The sequence below is a fragment of the Oryzias latipes genome, chromosome 5 (genome assembly GCF_053564925.1).
Source record: "Oryzias latipes strain Hd-rR chromosome 5, Olatipes_Hd-rR_3.1".
Lineage (NCBI taxonomy): Eukaryota > Metazoa > Chordata > Actinopteri > Beloniformes > Adrianichthyidae > Oryzias > Oryzias latipes.
In genome coordinates this window covers 1,700,051-1,716,104 of record NC_136241.1, presented here as the reverse complement: position 1 = coordinate 1,716,104, position 16,054 = coordinate 1,700,051, and the positions used below count along the sequence as shown (strand labels likewise).

Genomic DNA, 16,054 nt, shown 5'->3' with positions numbered 1-16,054 from the left:
ATACTACCTTTGTGAGCTTGTCGATTCTGACACTGCTGAAAGTTTGCATCAGCTGAAGCTCCAGAAGACCAAGCAAGCAGACATGGGCTGGGATGGAGGAGAGCAAAATGGAACCGAGGGAAAGAACTTCTACATCCCAATGTCCAACCGGACGGGGGTTGTCAGAAGCCCCTATGAATACCCTCAGTACTACATGGTCGACCCAATAATGTACAAGATTCTGGCTTTCTACATGTTCTTCCTGATCTGCACTGGAACTCCCATCAACGGCTTGACGTTGTACGTAACAGCGACCAACAAGAAGCTTCAGCAACCTCTCAACTTCATCCTGGTGAACCTGGCGGTGGCCGGACTCATCATGTGCGCCTTTGGCTTCACCATCACCCTCAATTCAAGCTTTTATGGCTATTTTGTTCTTGGACCCACCTTCTGTGCCGTTGAGGGATTTATGGCCACACTTGGAGGTAAGAAAACAACCAAATGGTAGGTGGAAGATGCTGAATGCTTCCTGTCTAAAACTGCTTTCATTGGGTGCCTTTTAATTGACTTTTCTCCGCCTGCAGGTCAAATTGCTCTCTGGTCTCTGGTTGTCCTGGCTGTTGAGAGATATATTGTTGTCTGCAAACCCATGGGGAGCTTCAAATTCACAGGAACTCACGCCGCAGCTGGAGTCCTTTTCACCTGGGTAATGGCTCTGGCTTGTGCTGCTCCTCCACTGCTTGGTTGGTCCAGGTAACGCTCGTTTGTTTCAAAATCAAGGAAATGGACGAAATGGTTGTTTTTCAGAAATTTACTATAGTTTTTTTTTTATTTTATTAACTAGAGTTTTCTTCATTTAAATGTCCCCTCCAGGTACATCCCTGAAGGCATGCAATGCTCCTGTGGACCCGACTACTACACTCTGGCTCCTGGCTTCAACAATGAGTCATACGTCATGTATATGTTCTGCGTGCACTTCTGCATCCCAGTCTTCCTCATTTTCTTCACTTATGGAAGTCTGGTGTTGACTGTCAAAGCTGTGAGTTCAGTTTTATGCTATTTCCCCAAGAATTTAGCAAGAAATGAAGCCTTGGTGCTGAGTCTATCAGCTATTAAATGGCTTTAAGTAAATCTATCTTTTGTTTTACCAATCTCCATGTGTGCAGGCAGCAGCGCAGCAGCAGGACTCAGCTTCTACCCAGAAGGCTGAGAAGGAGGTAACACGTATGTGCCTGTTGATGGTCTTTGGCTTCCTGGTAGCTTGGGTTCCGTACGCCAGCTTTGCTGGCTGGATTTTCCTGAATAAAGGAGCTTCCTTCACTGCCCTGACTGCCTCCATCCCTGCTTTCTTTGCTAAGAGCTCAGCATTGTACAATGCTGTTATCTACGTGCTGCTGAACAAACAGGTTGGTGTGATATTCAGTCATATCAGTTTGTTTGTGTGTTTTCTTGGCGCGTAGCGTCTGACTTGATCTACCTTCTTCTAGTTCCGTAACTGCATGCTGGCTGCCATTGGAATGGGAGGCTTGGTGGAGGATGAGACCTCAGTGTCAACAAGCAAGACAGAAGTCTCAACTGCAGCTTAAGGACCACATGTCTTAATTACAACAACCTCTTTAAGTCTGACACTTTCATTTAAAAGATCCTTTTGAGATTTTAAAGGAAGCACTTAAAAAAAGAAAAAGTTTGGAATGTTTTGCCAAAAAAGTATCTTTCAGTTTGGAACAATTAAGGAATTCATTGTGGTTTCATCAGTATGGAGGTTTTCTTCAACAACATATTCTGAGGAACTCATCTGTGATGCATTTTCACAGAAATGCATGTGGGAACTTGCTTTACTGATTGTTTGCATTATTTTTATGTATTTTGCGAAAAACAGATAAAAATCTGTAATGAATAGATAATAAATGCATGCATTTAAAAGAAAAGATCCTGTGTGATCGTATGGCCTCTGTTGATTTGTCCATTTATGATGGGGTTCACACAGTCCAACCAAAGTGAGAACATGCACCAGTTCACATACACATGCCATATAAAAAACAAGGTTGCATACACAATGATTTAGGGGAAAAAATGTATTTAAACTTCAATTCTAATAAAGTTGAAGGACTAAAGCTTAATAAAAACTCACATATTATTTCCTCTATTTTTGGTTGTTTTGAAAAATGTTTGAAAAAAGTTAGTGTGCTTGGTCTTCTATTGTATTAACTTTACTTATAGAAGCACATAGAACTTCCTAAATGTTCATTTATTTTCCAGTAAAAATGAAAATACACCCGGCGACAGACTGGCACCCTGTCCAGAGTCTCCCCTACCTTCGCCCACAAGTGGCCGGGATAGGCTCCAGCATCCCCGTGAACCCGAAAGGGAAAAACGGTGTAGAAAATGAATGAATGAATGAAAATACAGACTCCATCTTTGCTGGCTTGGTTGCTCTTACAGTCTGGGCATCTTCAGTCGTCATTTGACCTTGAAATCAACTATACATAGAGTACATGAATGAGGGTTGTTTTGACAGAAAAACTCTTTAACTGTATGTTTAGTAAAAAAGGGTGAAATGATAATCAGTCAGCAACTGCTGACTGATGAAAGATTAATTGACTTTGTGGTCTGTTTTTAAAGGGGAAAACCTTTACTAGTATTTCTGCATTCATTTAAGAGGCAGGAAGTCCAAATGCTTTGATCCCTTAAGTGATTTAAAAATCACTACTTAACAATTAAATTGCTCCTTACCATTATTCTGTGTAGTTGATTCTAGATTTGCCCAGAAGAGAAAAGAGCAGTGTTGCCAGATTGAGTCTGGGTTTTCCAGCCTGATAATCATCCAAAAACCACCAGGTCTCACAAAAAGACGCCCAAAAAGTTGATCAGGGATTAATTAGCTGTAATTATTCCTCCTTTGTTTGTTTCTTCCTATTTTGATTTAAAGTCAAACTTTCAGACATTTTTTAATGACTTTTCTTCCGCAATTTAATATTTTATTATTATAATCAAAACTGGATAATTTTTTCTGCATTTTTCCTTTTCGTGAATTTATGTGAAGTGAAACATATAATGTCCTGATGTAATATATTAAAGAGCGGCTGGAAGTTAGAAAAAACCTGTCCTTGTGAATCTAATTTTTTATAACCCTTGTGCCATCTTAGATGACCCCCCCCCCTTCCATTGACGTGTTCTCCCTATGACAAAGGTGGATAAAGGTGGAAAGATTTCATGTAATCCATGGACACCAGTGAAGATCACAAATCATTGAAGAAAAAAGCTTCAGAGCACTGTCTAGTGGGTCTAGATGACCCAACTCCCAATGTTAAAGTGCCTAGGATAGCACAAGGGTTAAGTACCTTATTGATAAACATTCTAAACTAAATCAAATATAACTTCAGTTTTTCTCCAGAAACTATTTGGTGTTTTCCTAATTTTATGCAACACCAGCAACAAAAATCTTATCAAAAACGTTCATGTGTTTCTGAGCAAATGATCGACTGTTTCTTTCTGACAAAAATGCCCCGCTGTTTTCCTCGCTTCAGGTTCAGCTTTATGTCAGCACTAAATTTCTGTATTAACAGAAAAGTGAGGACATGTAACAGAACATGTCAACAATGTATTAAAAGATATTGAAGTGTTCCATAATCAGAATACGTTAAGTAAACTAAAGGCCCAAATTCAACCCAGCTTACAGGATTGTGAGGCTGCTTCAGCTCTCAGCCTGCGCTGTACTGAACAAGAAAAATGCAAATTACACTATTTTAGGGGAAATTAGGATTTAAATGATACATGAAAATTGCATTTATGGAACAGATTAGTGGGCACATGTTTTTTTGAATATGAGTGGTTCATGATGGCAAGGACGATGACATATGTGGTACTGTCTCATGCGCCTCCCCTGACCGCGCCTCGCTGGTCGAAAAGCATTTGGATGAGGAACTAAAACCGCAAAACCGACCTCAAACCCGCCCAGATTATGTCAACCCACCCAAAGCAATTTGTGCCTGCTAATTCAGAACCAAAACCGCCCAATCAGGCCACACTACATAGGCCGTGATGAAGTGGTGCTCTAACATACGGCTCTTTAGTGGGCTAAACTTGGTGCCTGTCGCACTGACAGAAAAAGAACACAAGACACAAAGAACAAGGAAAAGACAAGAGGGAAACATTGCAAATAAACATCTGCATTTGAGATATTTCTTTCAGCTCTTTCTTTGGTCAATAAATCAGGGGGGGCAACTTGCAGCTCAGAGAAATGGTTACACCGCCCTCTGCTGGTGCTCTGAAGACACGACAGAACATGACCTGGTTTGGTGAGCAACCAGCTCTGACCTGCAGGGAGCTACTTGATGCTTCTGCAGGAAACCAGTAAAACCTTCTACACGCTGGTCTAAAACAAATTGTTGCTTATGAGGATATAATTACTTTCAAACGAGCATTTTTCCCTACCTGATAGGCCATCTATCTCATGAGGCAGCCCCTCATTTTGAGCAGATAACCCGACCCTAATTGTCATGCTGACGGCACACACACTGTAATTTTCTTCAAAGAGCCAGCTCTGGGCACCTGCATGTGCTTAGTCTCTCTGTCAGGGGGCCGGCAGAGGCGAGCACCACTTCTTTTTGTTCTGACTGCTCGGATTGGAAAGAACAGGCATTAATAACAAGCTCTGGGAAGTGCCCATTGAATTTGGAGGCAAACGTTCGCTCAAAAGAATAGAGGGAAACGTTTGTGTGCTCACAACCTGCAGGACCACAGCCTTGATTTTCAAATGCTGATTAATTAAACAGTAAACCAGCAGAATTTCAGGTGCTTTTCAGTCTGGGTTCAGAACGCTGGTGTGCAGGTTCAATTCAAAACTGATTTTTCTTTATACTTTAACTTTTACAAGGCAGTTTTTACCATTTTAGAAATATTTATCACATAAAAGCCAAAGCTACAGTTGAGATTTTACTTAAATCTTCATCATTTACAATAAAAAGTCACAAAAAGGAGAAAACAATTTGTGGGGATTGCTATGGAAATTCAACAAAAAAAAATGTTGAACTGATGGTCGTTAAATTGCTGAATAATTAAAAAAACTGAATAAAAACTAACTGATGGTTTCTTAATGGTCTGCTTTGGTTGAGATTCTGTCAGTGTCTCTTTGATTGATTAAAAGGAATCGTTGCAGTTGATTGAATGTGTTTCCGGACAAATGTTGTAACTTACTTTTAGGTAGATTTGGGGTCATTTATAATGAATTTACAGCAAACAAACCATTAGCTCAGAGAAACAATATGATTTCTAAATGAATGACACTCCTCAACAAACCATTATATGTTTAGAACACAGTTGCCTTTTTGTAAACAGAATTCTTTTCCACCTTCATGTCTCATAAAGAATTGTTTTTTGTTGCATTTTGAGCATCTATGTGCCATTTTGTGCCAATGCCACTGGAGCCTGCTGAGACAAGAACAAAGAACCAGAAAACCTGCAGTTCTGAGCCTAAAACCTTCAAGCCACAGGTACTGGGATTCACAAATAACAGCAGTGCTTTCAGACCCATGAAATATGGGAGAACATGTGAGGTTTGCTCAGAACATGAACATGAACAGATCATGATGCTAAAGAGGTTCTGGGTATTAGTGTTGTTTTAACAGACTTAAGCAGGATGAGACACCCTGGGGAGTTATCCCTCTTGGCCCTGCAGTCTGTGGTTGAGGAGCTATGGCCGTCCAAAAATGGAAGAAGAAGAATCATTTACCCAAAACAGCTAGCATATTGCTAAAATAGTAACTCAACTCCAAATTAGCTTAAGAAAACTGGAAAAATGTCTAATTTAACCAAAAAAACTAGCATGTCTTGATGACTAAACAACAATGCATTGTGGGAAACGGTGTCCTGACAGTTCTTGAAATTAAAAGTGATACGTGTCAGAAACAGCTGGAGCTCAATGAAGGTAATCTGTGTGTTCTGTAATAATTTCTGCAAAAAATGAATCATTGATGAAAAAAGAAAGCAGATTTATTTTGTGTCAATGGTTATGGTCATTGAAATCCACAGCACTCAGATCACTTTGTCATAGATATCATTTGACATTAAGCATTTAATGATTTTATTTTTTCTACTGACAGTCCTTTTGGTTTTGATGCTAAACATCAGAAACATCTGCATTTATGTAACAACAGGAACTCATGAGTACAGCATCACAAATCATCTGCGGTTCTGTGTTTAATTGTTGCCTTTAATGTTTACTTTAGTTTTATTTCTGTCTCAAGGACACATTAAAAGCATCACATGCAAAGAGCCAGAATGATCCCAGCGGCTGAGACTTAAAATATCTATTGATAAAAATACACATATTGCAAAACACTACAATTAGAATAAAGACATAATAGCAGAGATCCTAATAAAAGGGAGAGGCGTAATCAAATTCAACCAATTGTTGAAGACAAACACAACTTCCTGTTCTCATTCCTCAGGCGCCCTTCTCCCCCTCCCTGCAGCCGCCCGGTTTTACCCCTCCCTGCAGCCGCCCGGTCTCCCCCCTCCCTGCAGCCGCCTGGTCTCCCCCCTCCCTGCAGCCGCCCGGTTTTACCCCTCCCTGCAGCCGCCCGGTCTCTCCCCCCCCCCCCCCCCCCTGCAGCCGCCTGGTCTCCCCCCTCCCTGCAGCCGCCTGGTCTCCCCCCTCCCTGCAGCCGCCCGGTTTTACCCCTCCCTGCAGCCGCCCGGTCTCCCCCCCCCCCCCTGCAGCCGCCTGGTCTCCCCCCTCCCTGCAGCCGCCTGGTCTCCCCCCTCCCTGCAGCCGCCCGGTTTTACCCCTCCCTGCAGCCGCCCGGTCTCCCCCCCCCCCCTGCAGCCGCCTGGTCTCCCCCCTCCCTGCAGCCGTCTGGTCTCCGTCCTCCCTGCAGCCGCCTGGTCTCCCCCTCACTGCAGCCGCCTGGTCTCCCCCCTCCCTGCAGCCGCCTGGTCTCCCCCTCACTGCAGCCGCCTGGTCTCCCCCCTCCCTGCAGCCGACCGGTTTCACCCCTCCCTGCAGCCGCCTGGTCTCCCCCCTCCCTGCAGCCGCCTGGTCTCCCCCCTCCCTGCAGCCGACCGCTTTCACCCCTCCCTGCAGCTGCCTGGTCTCCCCCCTCCCTGCAGCTGCCTGGTCTCCCCCCTCCCTGCAGCCGCCTGGTCTCCCCCCTCCCTGCAGCCGACCGCTTTCACCCCTCCCTGCAGCCGCCCGGTCTCACCCCTCCCTGCAGCCGACCGCTTTCACCCCTCCCTGCAGCCGACCGGTTTCACCCCTCCCTGCAGCCGCCTGGTCTCCCCCCTCCCTGCAGCCGCCTGGTCTCCCCCCTCCCTGCAGCCGACCTGTTTCACCCCTCCCTGCAGCCGACCTGTTTCACCCCTCCCTGCAGCCGCCCGTTCTCCCCCCTCCCTGCAGCTGCCTGGTCTCCCCCCTCCCTGCAGCCGCCTGGTCTCCCCCCTCCCTTCAGCCGACCGCTTTCACCCCTCCCTGCAGCCGCCCGGTCTCACCCCTCCCTGCAGCCGACCTGTTTCACCCCTCCCTGCAGCCGACCTGTTTCACCCCTCCCTGCAGCCGCCCGTTCTCCCCCCTCCCTGCAGCCGCCCGTTCTCCCCCCTCCCTGCAGCTGCCTGGTCTCCCCCCTCCCTGCAGCTGCCTGGTCTCCCCCCTCCCTGCAGCCGCCTGGTCTCCCCCCTCCCTTCAGCCGACCGCTTTCACCCCTCCCTGCAGCCGCCCGGTCTCACCCCTCCCTGCAGCTGCCACCTGGTCTCCCCCCTCCCTGCAGCTGCCTGGTCTCCCCCCTCCCTGCAGCCGCCTGGTCTCCCCCCTCCCTGCAGCCACCCGGTCTTGCCAAAAATCCAGGCGAGGTGCTGCGTTCGGTGTGAACGGGGTTTCACACTTCACTGTTCACACACTGGATTACACAATTTCAATTACAAATGCAACATACATGTTAGAAGAAACATGTGCCTGTTTTCCTATTTCCTGGTCCAAATTCATAGGAAACAACAATGCTGCTCAACAATCATTATTGTCTGAGTCAGTAACATTGAATCTTCTCTATCTATGGAGTTTAAATGATGTGTACAATTTTACTTTATGACGCAAATTGCTTAAAAAACATGACAAACAATTTAAAGTGTTGCACTTTGAGCCATTAAAAAGTATATATATATTTTTTTTACATATTTGTGCTTCAAGCTACAATATTAAAATGTCAATATGCATGTTTGTTTTGGGAATGAAGGAAAACGTTTTCTTTTCTTTTATGGAAAGTGTTTTTATGATAGTTCATCAAAATTCTTGACTCAGAAACATTACCAACAAAGTTGAATGTGTCATTTTAGACCCACTCCGATTCTTTCTACTGTTTTCTGATGATGGAGGACATATTCACAGAAATTTGAGCGTAAAATTGCATTTCTGAATAATTTCTTGAATCAAATCATTGTGCATCAGGAGCAGATGAAAATACAGATAAAGCTGGTAGTTCTTCTGCAGAAAATACAATCTGCAGACCACCAGCCCCCTGCTCTGCTCCATTCTGATCATCCACTGTCAGACACACAGATCCATGAACGTCTCTGTTTCTCTGGTCTGAGCTGGAATCTGGATCAGAACTGGACGGAGGGAAAGCTATGATGCTGCTGCTGTTTGTCTTGCATCGCTAATGTTAGGTTGGGGGTGTGAAGGGCTGTAAGCTAGTGGGCGAGAGTGAACACAGATGGATGTTGGGAAGTAAGGGCAGGGTTGCTCCATGGAAACACTACAATTAGAATAGGGTTGCCTACAACTCAACATTTCTAATGAACTCCTGCAGCTCTGCAGTAACTATGTCCTAGAAGCCTCAAAGCCCATCGACACAACTGTTGTTTTGATTCTGGGCTACACAAATAAAATTCAATTGAATTGAATTGATAGAAAATGGCAGGTTTTTGATTTGGGTTAAAATGGGCATCATGATGATTAAAAGACCACTGGGAAGGCTTTAACAACAGATCAAAAGATGATTGCAGTGGGACTTTAATGCAAATGGCATGATGTTAAATGTTCATATGTTTTGTGTAGGTTTTGCTTTAACTGCAGGTACTACCTAATACTTTAACTGAGCAGTAAAACTTGCCCTCACAAGCGCTCAATGGCGCCATTTGGCGCTTAAACCTCTAGTCAAATGTCACTGAGAAAAAGAATGGGTCCTGAAGAATCCTCTGGGTTTGCTCTTTCATTCATGAAGGTTTGTTTGTGGTAAGCTTAGGTTAACTTGTGAGTGGTTGACACTAGCTTGTCTGTGAACCTGCTTATCTAAATCCCCATTGGACGGACTGAAAGGGTCTTGGAGCGAGGGGCCAAAACTCTCTTCTGGCTGGTCAAAGCTGCTCTCACTGTAGAGTTGCTGCCGCATTTCGCTGGAACGTTTCCCAGAAGCACTCCTGATGGGGTATCTCTGACCAGTTTTGTACCAACCCGTCTCCTTAAACACAAACCAAATATTCCCAGACCAAAGGACAACATTGATAAAACCAAAAACCTGAAGGTAAAAAGGGGAGGAAACATGGGTTAGTTGTTTGTTTTTTGCAGGGATGCACAATTTTCCTGACTTGGAACCTACAGCAGCTGTGTTGAGACGGGACCAGAGGGGCTCCTGTGTGGCGGAGCATGTGTTTTTTGGAGCCTTACAAGCAGAGATGAGAAGAAGCACCTGGGTTGGGTTGGTTGCAGTTTTTAAGTCGGCGAGAGTTTTGGCCCAGTAACAGCTGCTGACCATCCACATGAAGGAAAACACCACCGTGACAAAAAAATCCTGAATGAGACAGAAAAAGATTGATAAAAGTCAGAAGATGCTATTTCTTAAATGTCGTCCTCATAAAAGTGAAAGAAAGATATTTTATTTTCCTATATGCTGCTCAAGACAACTGATTTCCCTTTTGGATTTTCCACTCATCTTTACAATGTCCTACAAAAACACACCAAGAAACCAGAGCTCCTTAAGGGCAACAGCTCGTCTAAACAGTTGGAAAACTTCATTCACATTAGAACAGTGCCAGACATCAGGAGTTAAGTTTAAGTTTAAATTAAAGTGGCTGCACTGCTATTTATTTCTCAGTAAAATTACTTTTGAAATAAAAAAAACATTTTCATATTTATTTTTTGTTCTTGCAATTTGATAACAAAACTGCTCATAAAATATAAAAATTTCCCCAAACTTGCAATATTGCCTTTTCTACCTTTTGTAGAGATTTATGGCTTTCTTTCTAGAATTTCAGGACTTCCATCCAAAAATCTGTCATTTAGTTTGAAGATCTTTGCCACACTCTTTTTTTTCAAACTCCAGTTCATTTGTGATTAAATCTTGTATATTTGGTTTCTAGGTCTCTCTGGGGAAAAATAATTTTTAGGTGTTTTTTTTTTTTTGTTATTCATTTTTCATCATCTTTCATTACTAGCTTATTTTTTTCCCCAAAAATGTTACTCAAAATATGCAGGTGAGGTTGGATACACAACAGTAATCCTGGAGAAACAACTAGATCCAATTTGGCAGCTGTTATTAATTTTGGTTTTTCTTTGTTTGTCATTGTGACCATTGTTAATTACTGAGCAAATAAACAAAAAACATGTTAGCTTTAAAAACCACAGAAGAAATTTGTTTCTGGGTTTTTCTGGTAAAAACGTTCAAACGTATCAGAAGATACAAGTTTCTCATATTACAAGGTTTATCTTGAATGAACAGTGAAATGTTGTGTAACATCAAGTGAGAATCACAAAGGGGGAAACATTCTGATTCTGTTGGGTTAAGGTTGAAGACTTGCCCAAAAAGACTTCCTGGACTAAAACTGAAGCTCCACAGTCTACTTGGGTTCAGGCTACGAGGATCATGGAGTAGATTCATGGTCATCCTAACGATTTACTGCAGGTTTGTTTAAAGGAAGAAGATTTTAAGTTCAGATGCCTCAACTTTAGGGAAGAATTGAAGAAAAATTGAAGAAGCAGTGGTCTTTTAATCAAGATTATGCTGTTTTTAGCCGAAAATGTAAAAAAAAGTTTCTGCAGAGCGGCAGGGGTTCATTGGGAATTCGTTTCTGAGTTGTGGTTGAGGTCCCGCCCCACTTCCCCTCCCTGTTGCTGCAGGCTCAGGCAGGGAGTTTGCTGTGTTTTTAACAAATAAACATGTTAAAACACCGTTTTCATCAGACTGGGTCTTTGACAGGAACTTTATTTGGAGGCAAACCCCTTTGTGCAGCTCAAGTTTAAAAGCATTTCTTTCCATGGGTTAATTGTTTTCGTGGCTGAATCATGTGAAACTGTCTTTAGAAAGGGTCTCACAGCAATACCTCGACCAATAGAGAGGCAAGGAGCTACTGGTTTGATGTGGTGAACATTTCTTTGTTTTTGGGTAGACTGACGGACAAAAAGGAAAACTCACGAACCACAAGAGGTCCCCTGTTGTTCTTCAAGTACTTGTTCTGGTAGAAGATGTAAACCACCGTTGCCAGGAGTGAGTACAAAAACGCCAAAACCCCCACAGTCAGAAAAAACTGAGCGGCTGTGGAGAAGTCCCCATTGAGAAAAACAACTTCCCCAGAGCTGTCCTCACACGACGGAGCCTTGAAGTGCACTTGGTGTAATCTGCAAAAGAAACAGTGGTAGAGTGGAAGAATGAGGGAACATGTGTTTGTAGACACCCACAGTACTATTACTATTACTAGTACTAGTACTAGTACAGTACAGTTCTCTAGTACTGTGGGAGAACAGTGGTAACCGTATACGAGTGATAATCACCGTATATAAGTGAAAGCTAAAAGATTAAGTCCTTTTGGTTCTCGACTGTCTGCTGTATTTTCTGTAAGAATTCCTGTGTTGTACTTTAGAAAAAGATCTAATGTGATTCATAGACAACAGCCTCAAGTGAAGAACTGCATAGAAATAGGCCTTTGTGGAATAAAACCACTCACACTGGAGCTGAACTGCGGCACAGTAAACCTACAAGACAAGGACTGATTCCAGTTTTCCTTCAACCTTAAGATGCTCTTTGTGAATATAAAGTCCTTATAATAACATTAAAGCTTCAAAGTTTATAATAAACTGTATTTTCTGTACCATCAGGGACATTTCAAGCCTTAAATATGGATTCATTCTGGTTGTGTTTATGGATGTTGAAGTGATTTTGTCTCATTTAAAATGCTTGGTGGGGTGTTGTCGTGAAGACACTAGCATGTAGCGGTATCAGACTGTTTTCATGTGATAGTAACATGTAGAAACACGCACTGACAAGGCTGGGAGTTAGCGTGGTCTCAGTACCGTTTTACTGGTATCAGTCTGTGTTTCTACGTGTTAGGTTGGAACTTACAGGTATTTTGAATACACTAACGTGGCTAACATGTAGCGTGTTACAAACAAGCTGTAGAATTAATACATTATCTCTGATTCTTTTGTCTCATCTAATTCGCCTTGTAGTTCGATGTACCTTACATATGATCCATGTTAAAAAAATGGATGATCCATTGTATTTTGCTGTTCTCTGTAGTGCAGAAAGTACTTATTTGACACAGAACTTTAAAAACATGAGGCCACGCATCTTGACCAAACAATAAATATTTGATGTGCTATTTCTTGAGTCAGTGCCTGTTACACTGTAATAGACGTGTCACACACAGATGCAATTAATGACATCTTATACTTTTATAATACCAATTTTTTTAATGCTTCATTTATTTTTGTCTTTTCTTGGCCACCCTTTTACCACAGGACAATACCTTCAATACCTTATGCTTAGAACGTTATCTCATTATTCTCTAATAGTGAAAAGATCCTTTTCACATCAATTCTGTTCATGTGGTGATTTGGTGGTGATTACATTTCTTTATCAAATATTTTCTTGCTTTTTTTCATTTTTAAGTCTCCCCCCAGTAGAAAACAGTTCTTGATTTTGTCTCTAACTATTCAAATGTGTCAGCAGGCATGGCAATGAGTTGAGATTCATGTATAGCAACATTCATGCCAGCTGACTTTAACCTGCATAACAATTCCTTTATACTATTTTACGCATTTGCCATGAGCAGGTTAACCGTCCTTACAGGGTTATTTGATTGCTACAGTTTTATTAACAGTAGTGCTTTAATGGGTATGGGGTGGGGGGTGAGGGTTTGTCACCATGGGTAGGGGATTATCTGCTGATGAATAAATGATCACACAAATGCAATCCAAAACAAAATACTCAAACTAAAAAAGGAAAACATGAAACTTGCTTTTTAAAGCTGAAAACCTACATCCTCCTAATAAATCAAAAAAGTCCTGTGGGAATTGCAGGAAGACATTTCTGGCCAACAACCACAGGAAAAAAAAGTGTACTAAAAATGTCACAACTGTGAGGGTTGCAGGTCCATTTGTGCCAAGCACTGAAGGGCTGGCGGGAAATGTGTAAAGACGCTGGGCATGTCAAACTGGGTCGTGTTCCTGCTCTGTTGTCCAGCAGCCTCATTTTAAAAAAGGGGTACGTTTCAGAGAGAGACCAATCCTTCTCTGTTTCCACTGTTTATAATATGAAAGGGAGTAGAAGGTGCATTTATCAATCCAAGCATCTGACATCCTTTGCTTTGGGTGACAAATAACACGCCGTGCTGATATACCTGAACGGATAAGCGAAGTCGACAGTGATGCTCAGGTTGCTCTGCTTCCTGCCTGCACAATCCACCTTAACCTGGAGGTGGCCAGAGTATCCCCCACATGTTGCAAATGCACAAATGGCAAATATCTAGAAAGGACAAATCGGGACACAAAATGATGCCAACATCCAGGGATTCTTTAGATATCCAATAACTGAGCATAGACATCCCTCCATTGTGAATGAACGTCAATAACCTACATGCCAGATTATTGGGGTTTATAACTGGTCTGAAGACAAACATCAATAATTCATAGGTAGGAGATAACTAATGGAGCTGCTTTCTGTGCACCAGAGGGAGGCCACAGCGACACACTGGGCTTTGGCTGGCATGTATGACACCGTTTTTCTTTTTTCTATCCCAATTAAAAGATTATAGCTTTGTTTTATCTTTGCTATATTTTATTTCAAAGACTCAGAAAAGACAGATTTCTTTTGATCTGCAGAGACAACAAATGATACAATGTCACAAATAAACTGCATTTGTCACATTTTAATTAGTTTAAATTTCAGAGCCCAAGCAGGAGCATAATTACAGCAAAAAAAGCAAACTGCAGAGAGAAAAACCTTAGAAAAGGGGAAACTTACCGGTGCAAAAATAACCATACACATTTAAAGATCACACAGCCAACCCCACAGCGTGCCAGCGGCTGTAACCAGGTTCAGATGGAACTGATGTGGACCGGAGAACCAGAACAGCTTTGAGAGCCGAGGGGAGGGCCAACAGGAGGTGGACTGCAAGGAGGAGTCTGAGACTCTGTTGAGCTCCAAAAACATTTGAACAAACCAAAAGAAGCTCTGCGTGCTGTGACCGCAGTGCAGGCAAAAAACCTCCAAATGAATCAATGCATCCCAACATGCATGTGGGGCAGGCGTGTCGTCACAGTATTTAGGTTACCTGACTGCTGTGTGAATAAACTCATTATACTGTTCACCACTGAATCATAAGAGAATAGACTTCTGTAATAGAGTTTACTGAAAACTTGATGGAGAAAAGACACGGAAAAGGTCGTCAGCATTAGGATGGTTGTTTCTTGGAAAGTCTTTAAGAGCAAAAGATGAATTAATGCAGCTTTTGCAGTATTCTGTCACCCATTTGTCATACTTTACTTACAAATAAAATGTAGAAGCATCCTCCTGTGATCATGAACTGTAGCTGACAAATGTTCTGTAAAAACAGGCTTTTGCTGCCTTCTGTTGGTAGTCACGCTGCGTTGCAGACGTCAGTTTCAGCATAGATGAGACGCTGAAGAGCCTTCTGGGTTTAGATCGAAAGAAATCAAATACTATGTTTGGTCCAAAAAAAATGTGCATTATAAAAGTTTTTTTTTTTAAATATGGCACACCTCAGGTGGCCGTGTATGGAAGCGATTGTGTAGCATAAATAAAAAGAAAAGTCAAAACCAGAAATGCTTTTTCATTTTCAAAATGAAGCTGCATTTTTTGACTCAAAATTGAAATGAAAAAGCAATCCACCAAAATGCTTTTTCATTTCCTTCCTCAACACTGCTTATTCTGTCACTTAATTAAAATGATAATGAAAATGGTATTTGACATTTAATTTTCAAAATGTTCTCTGCTAAATTTGTAGCAAAATTCACTTAGAAATGTCTAATTTGACAATTAAATTGATTCACAGAAATGCTTTTCATTTTCAAAATGTAACTGCATTAAATAACTCAAAATTAAAATGAAAAATCAATATTTCAAAATGCCTTTTAATTTTATACTCAAAACCGCTAATTGTGTGTCATAATTAAAACGAAAATGCAAAGAGGGGATTCCATTTTCATTTTCACATCCACCCTGCAAAATCTGTAGCAAAATTCATTAACAGTGAGCATTTCCAGAGGGGAGGCGGGGCATGCTTTCTCTGTGTGTCTGGCTGCTAAGAGACACAGACAGACTAGGAGCAGTGGAGCTTTCTGTTAGCGGCAGAGAAGATGGCTTTGTGATGGTTGTGAACTTCTGATTATTTTACACAGCTTCTCAGGACTACATAGCAGCATGTCCGCCCTTTGCGGTCCTTGTTCGGACGCACCGCGGACAATCTTTTGCTGCCTTCTGCTCGATCATATGTTTTTAAATCCGTGCGGTCAGACAACGCTGAAGTTGGCTTGCGATTCACAGCTTCTTTTTGTTTTTGTTTTTTACTTGTCCTGTCCAACAGCTGGGCAGACAGATGAGAGCTGAAGGCCTCTTGTGTTGGACATATTTTACTTTAACAACAGGGGTTCTGAATTTTTTGACAAACCAGAGGTATGTCTGAATAAACCCCTTTTGTAATTGAGGCCAAACTTTATTCATTCTGATCGTTTTTGAAAATCTTTTGTGTTGGACCGGACGGAAAAGGACAGGAGGGAAGAAGAGAGAGGGATGTTAGAGAGGGGGGGAAAGGAGGGTGATTATAGGAGGGGGGGGGGGGTAAAACCATGAAG

The 16,054-nt window shown here is 42.3% G+C and overlaps 2 protein-coding genes across 3 annotated transcripts; one reads left to right on the top strand and one right to left on the bottom strand.

Annotated features, from left to right (window-relative positions):
* Positions 1–1,907, top strand: LOC101158336 (green-sensitive opsin). Its single transcript, XM_004086132.5, has 5 exons — positions 1–464; positions 564–732; positions 853–1,018; positions 1,146–1,385; positions 1,467–1,907. The coding sequence occupies exons 1-5, from the start codon at positions 83–85 to the stop codon at positions 1,563–1,565; spliced, it is 1,056 nt and encodes a 351-aa protein (XP_004086180.1). The 5' UTR covers positions 1–82; the 3' UTR covers positions 1,566–1,907.
* Positions 1,908–7,752: 5,845 nt separating this feature from the next.
* Positions 7,753–14,461, bottom strand: LOC101167855 (synaptoporin). 2 transcript variants are annotated; one of them, XM_004086170.5, is made up of 5 exons: positions 14,205–14,435; positions 13,582–13,706; positions 11,383–11,581; positions 9,567–9,758; positions 7,753–9,485 (listed from the first exon to the last, which is right to left on the bottom strand). In XM_004086170.5, exons 1-5 carry the CDS (start codon positions 14,226–14,228, stop codon positions 9,180–9,182), a joined length of 846 nt encoding a protein of 281 aa, XP_004086218.1. In that variant the 5' UTR covers positions 14,229–14,435; the 3' UTR covers positions 7,753–9,179. The 2 variants fall into 2 exon arrangements, with proteins under 2 accessions (XP_004086218.1, XP_078804057.1); XM_078947931.1 differs by lacking the exon at positions 7,753–9,485 and having other exon boundaries at positions 9,619–9,758; positions 11,379–11,581; positions 14,205–14,461.
* Positions 14,462–16,054: the final 1,593 nt, after the last annotated feature.

Bases quoted from the DNA above. Each gene is read 5' to 3' on its own strand.
- LOC101158336 (XM_004086132.5), top strand. From the start codon at position 83: ATGGGCTGGGATGGAGGAGAGCAAAATGGAACCGAGGGAAAGAACTTC. The intron at 1,019-1,145 runs GTGAGTTCAGTT...CCATGTGTGCAG, and splicing joins TGGTGTTGACTGTCAAAGCT to GCAGCAGCGCAGCAGCAGGA. The intron at 1,386-1,466 runs GTTGGTGTGATA...ACCTTCTTCTAG, and splicing joins ACGTGCTGCTGAACAAACAG to TTCCGTAACTGCATGCTGGC.
- LOC101167855 (XM_004086170.5), bottom strand. From the start codon at position 14,228: ATGTGTATGGTTATTTTTGCACCG. The intron at 11,582-13,581 runs GTATATCAGCAC...TTTCTTTTGCAG, and splicing joins GACTTCGCTTATCCGTTCAG to ATTACACCAAGTGCACTTCA. The intron at 9,759-11,382 runs GTTCGTGAGTTT...TGTCTCATTCAG, and splicing joins ACAACAGGGGACCTCTTGTG to GATTTTTTTGTCACGGTGGT.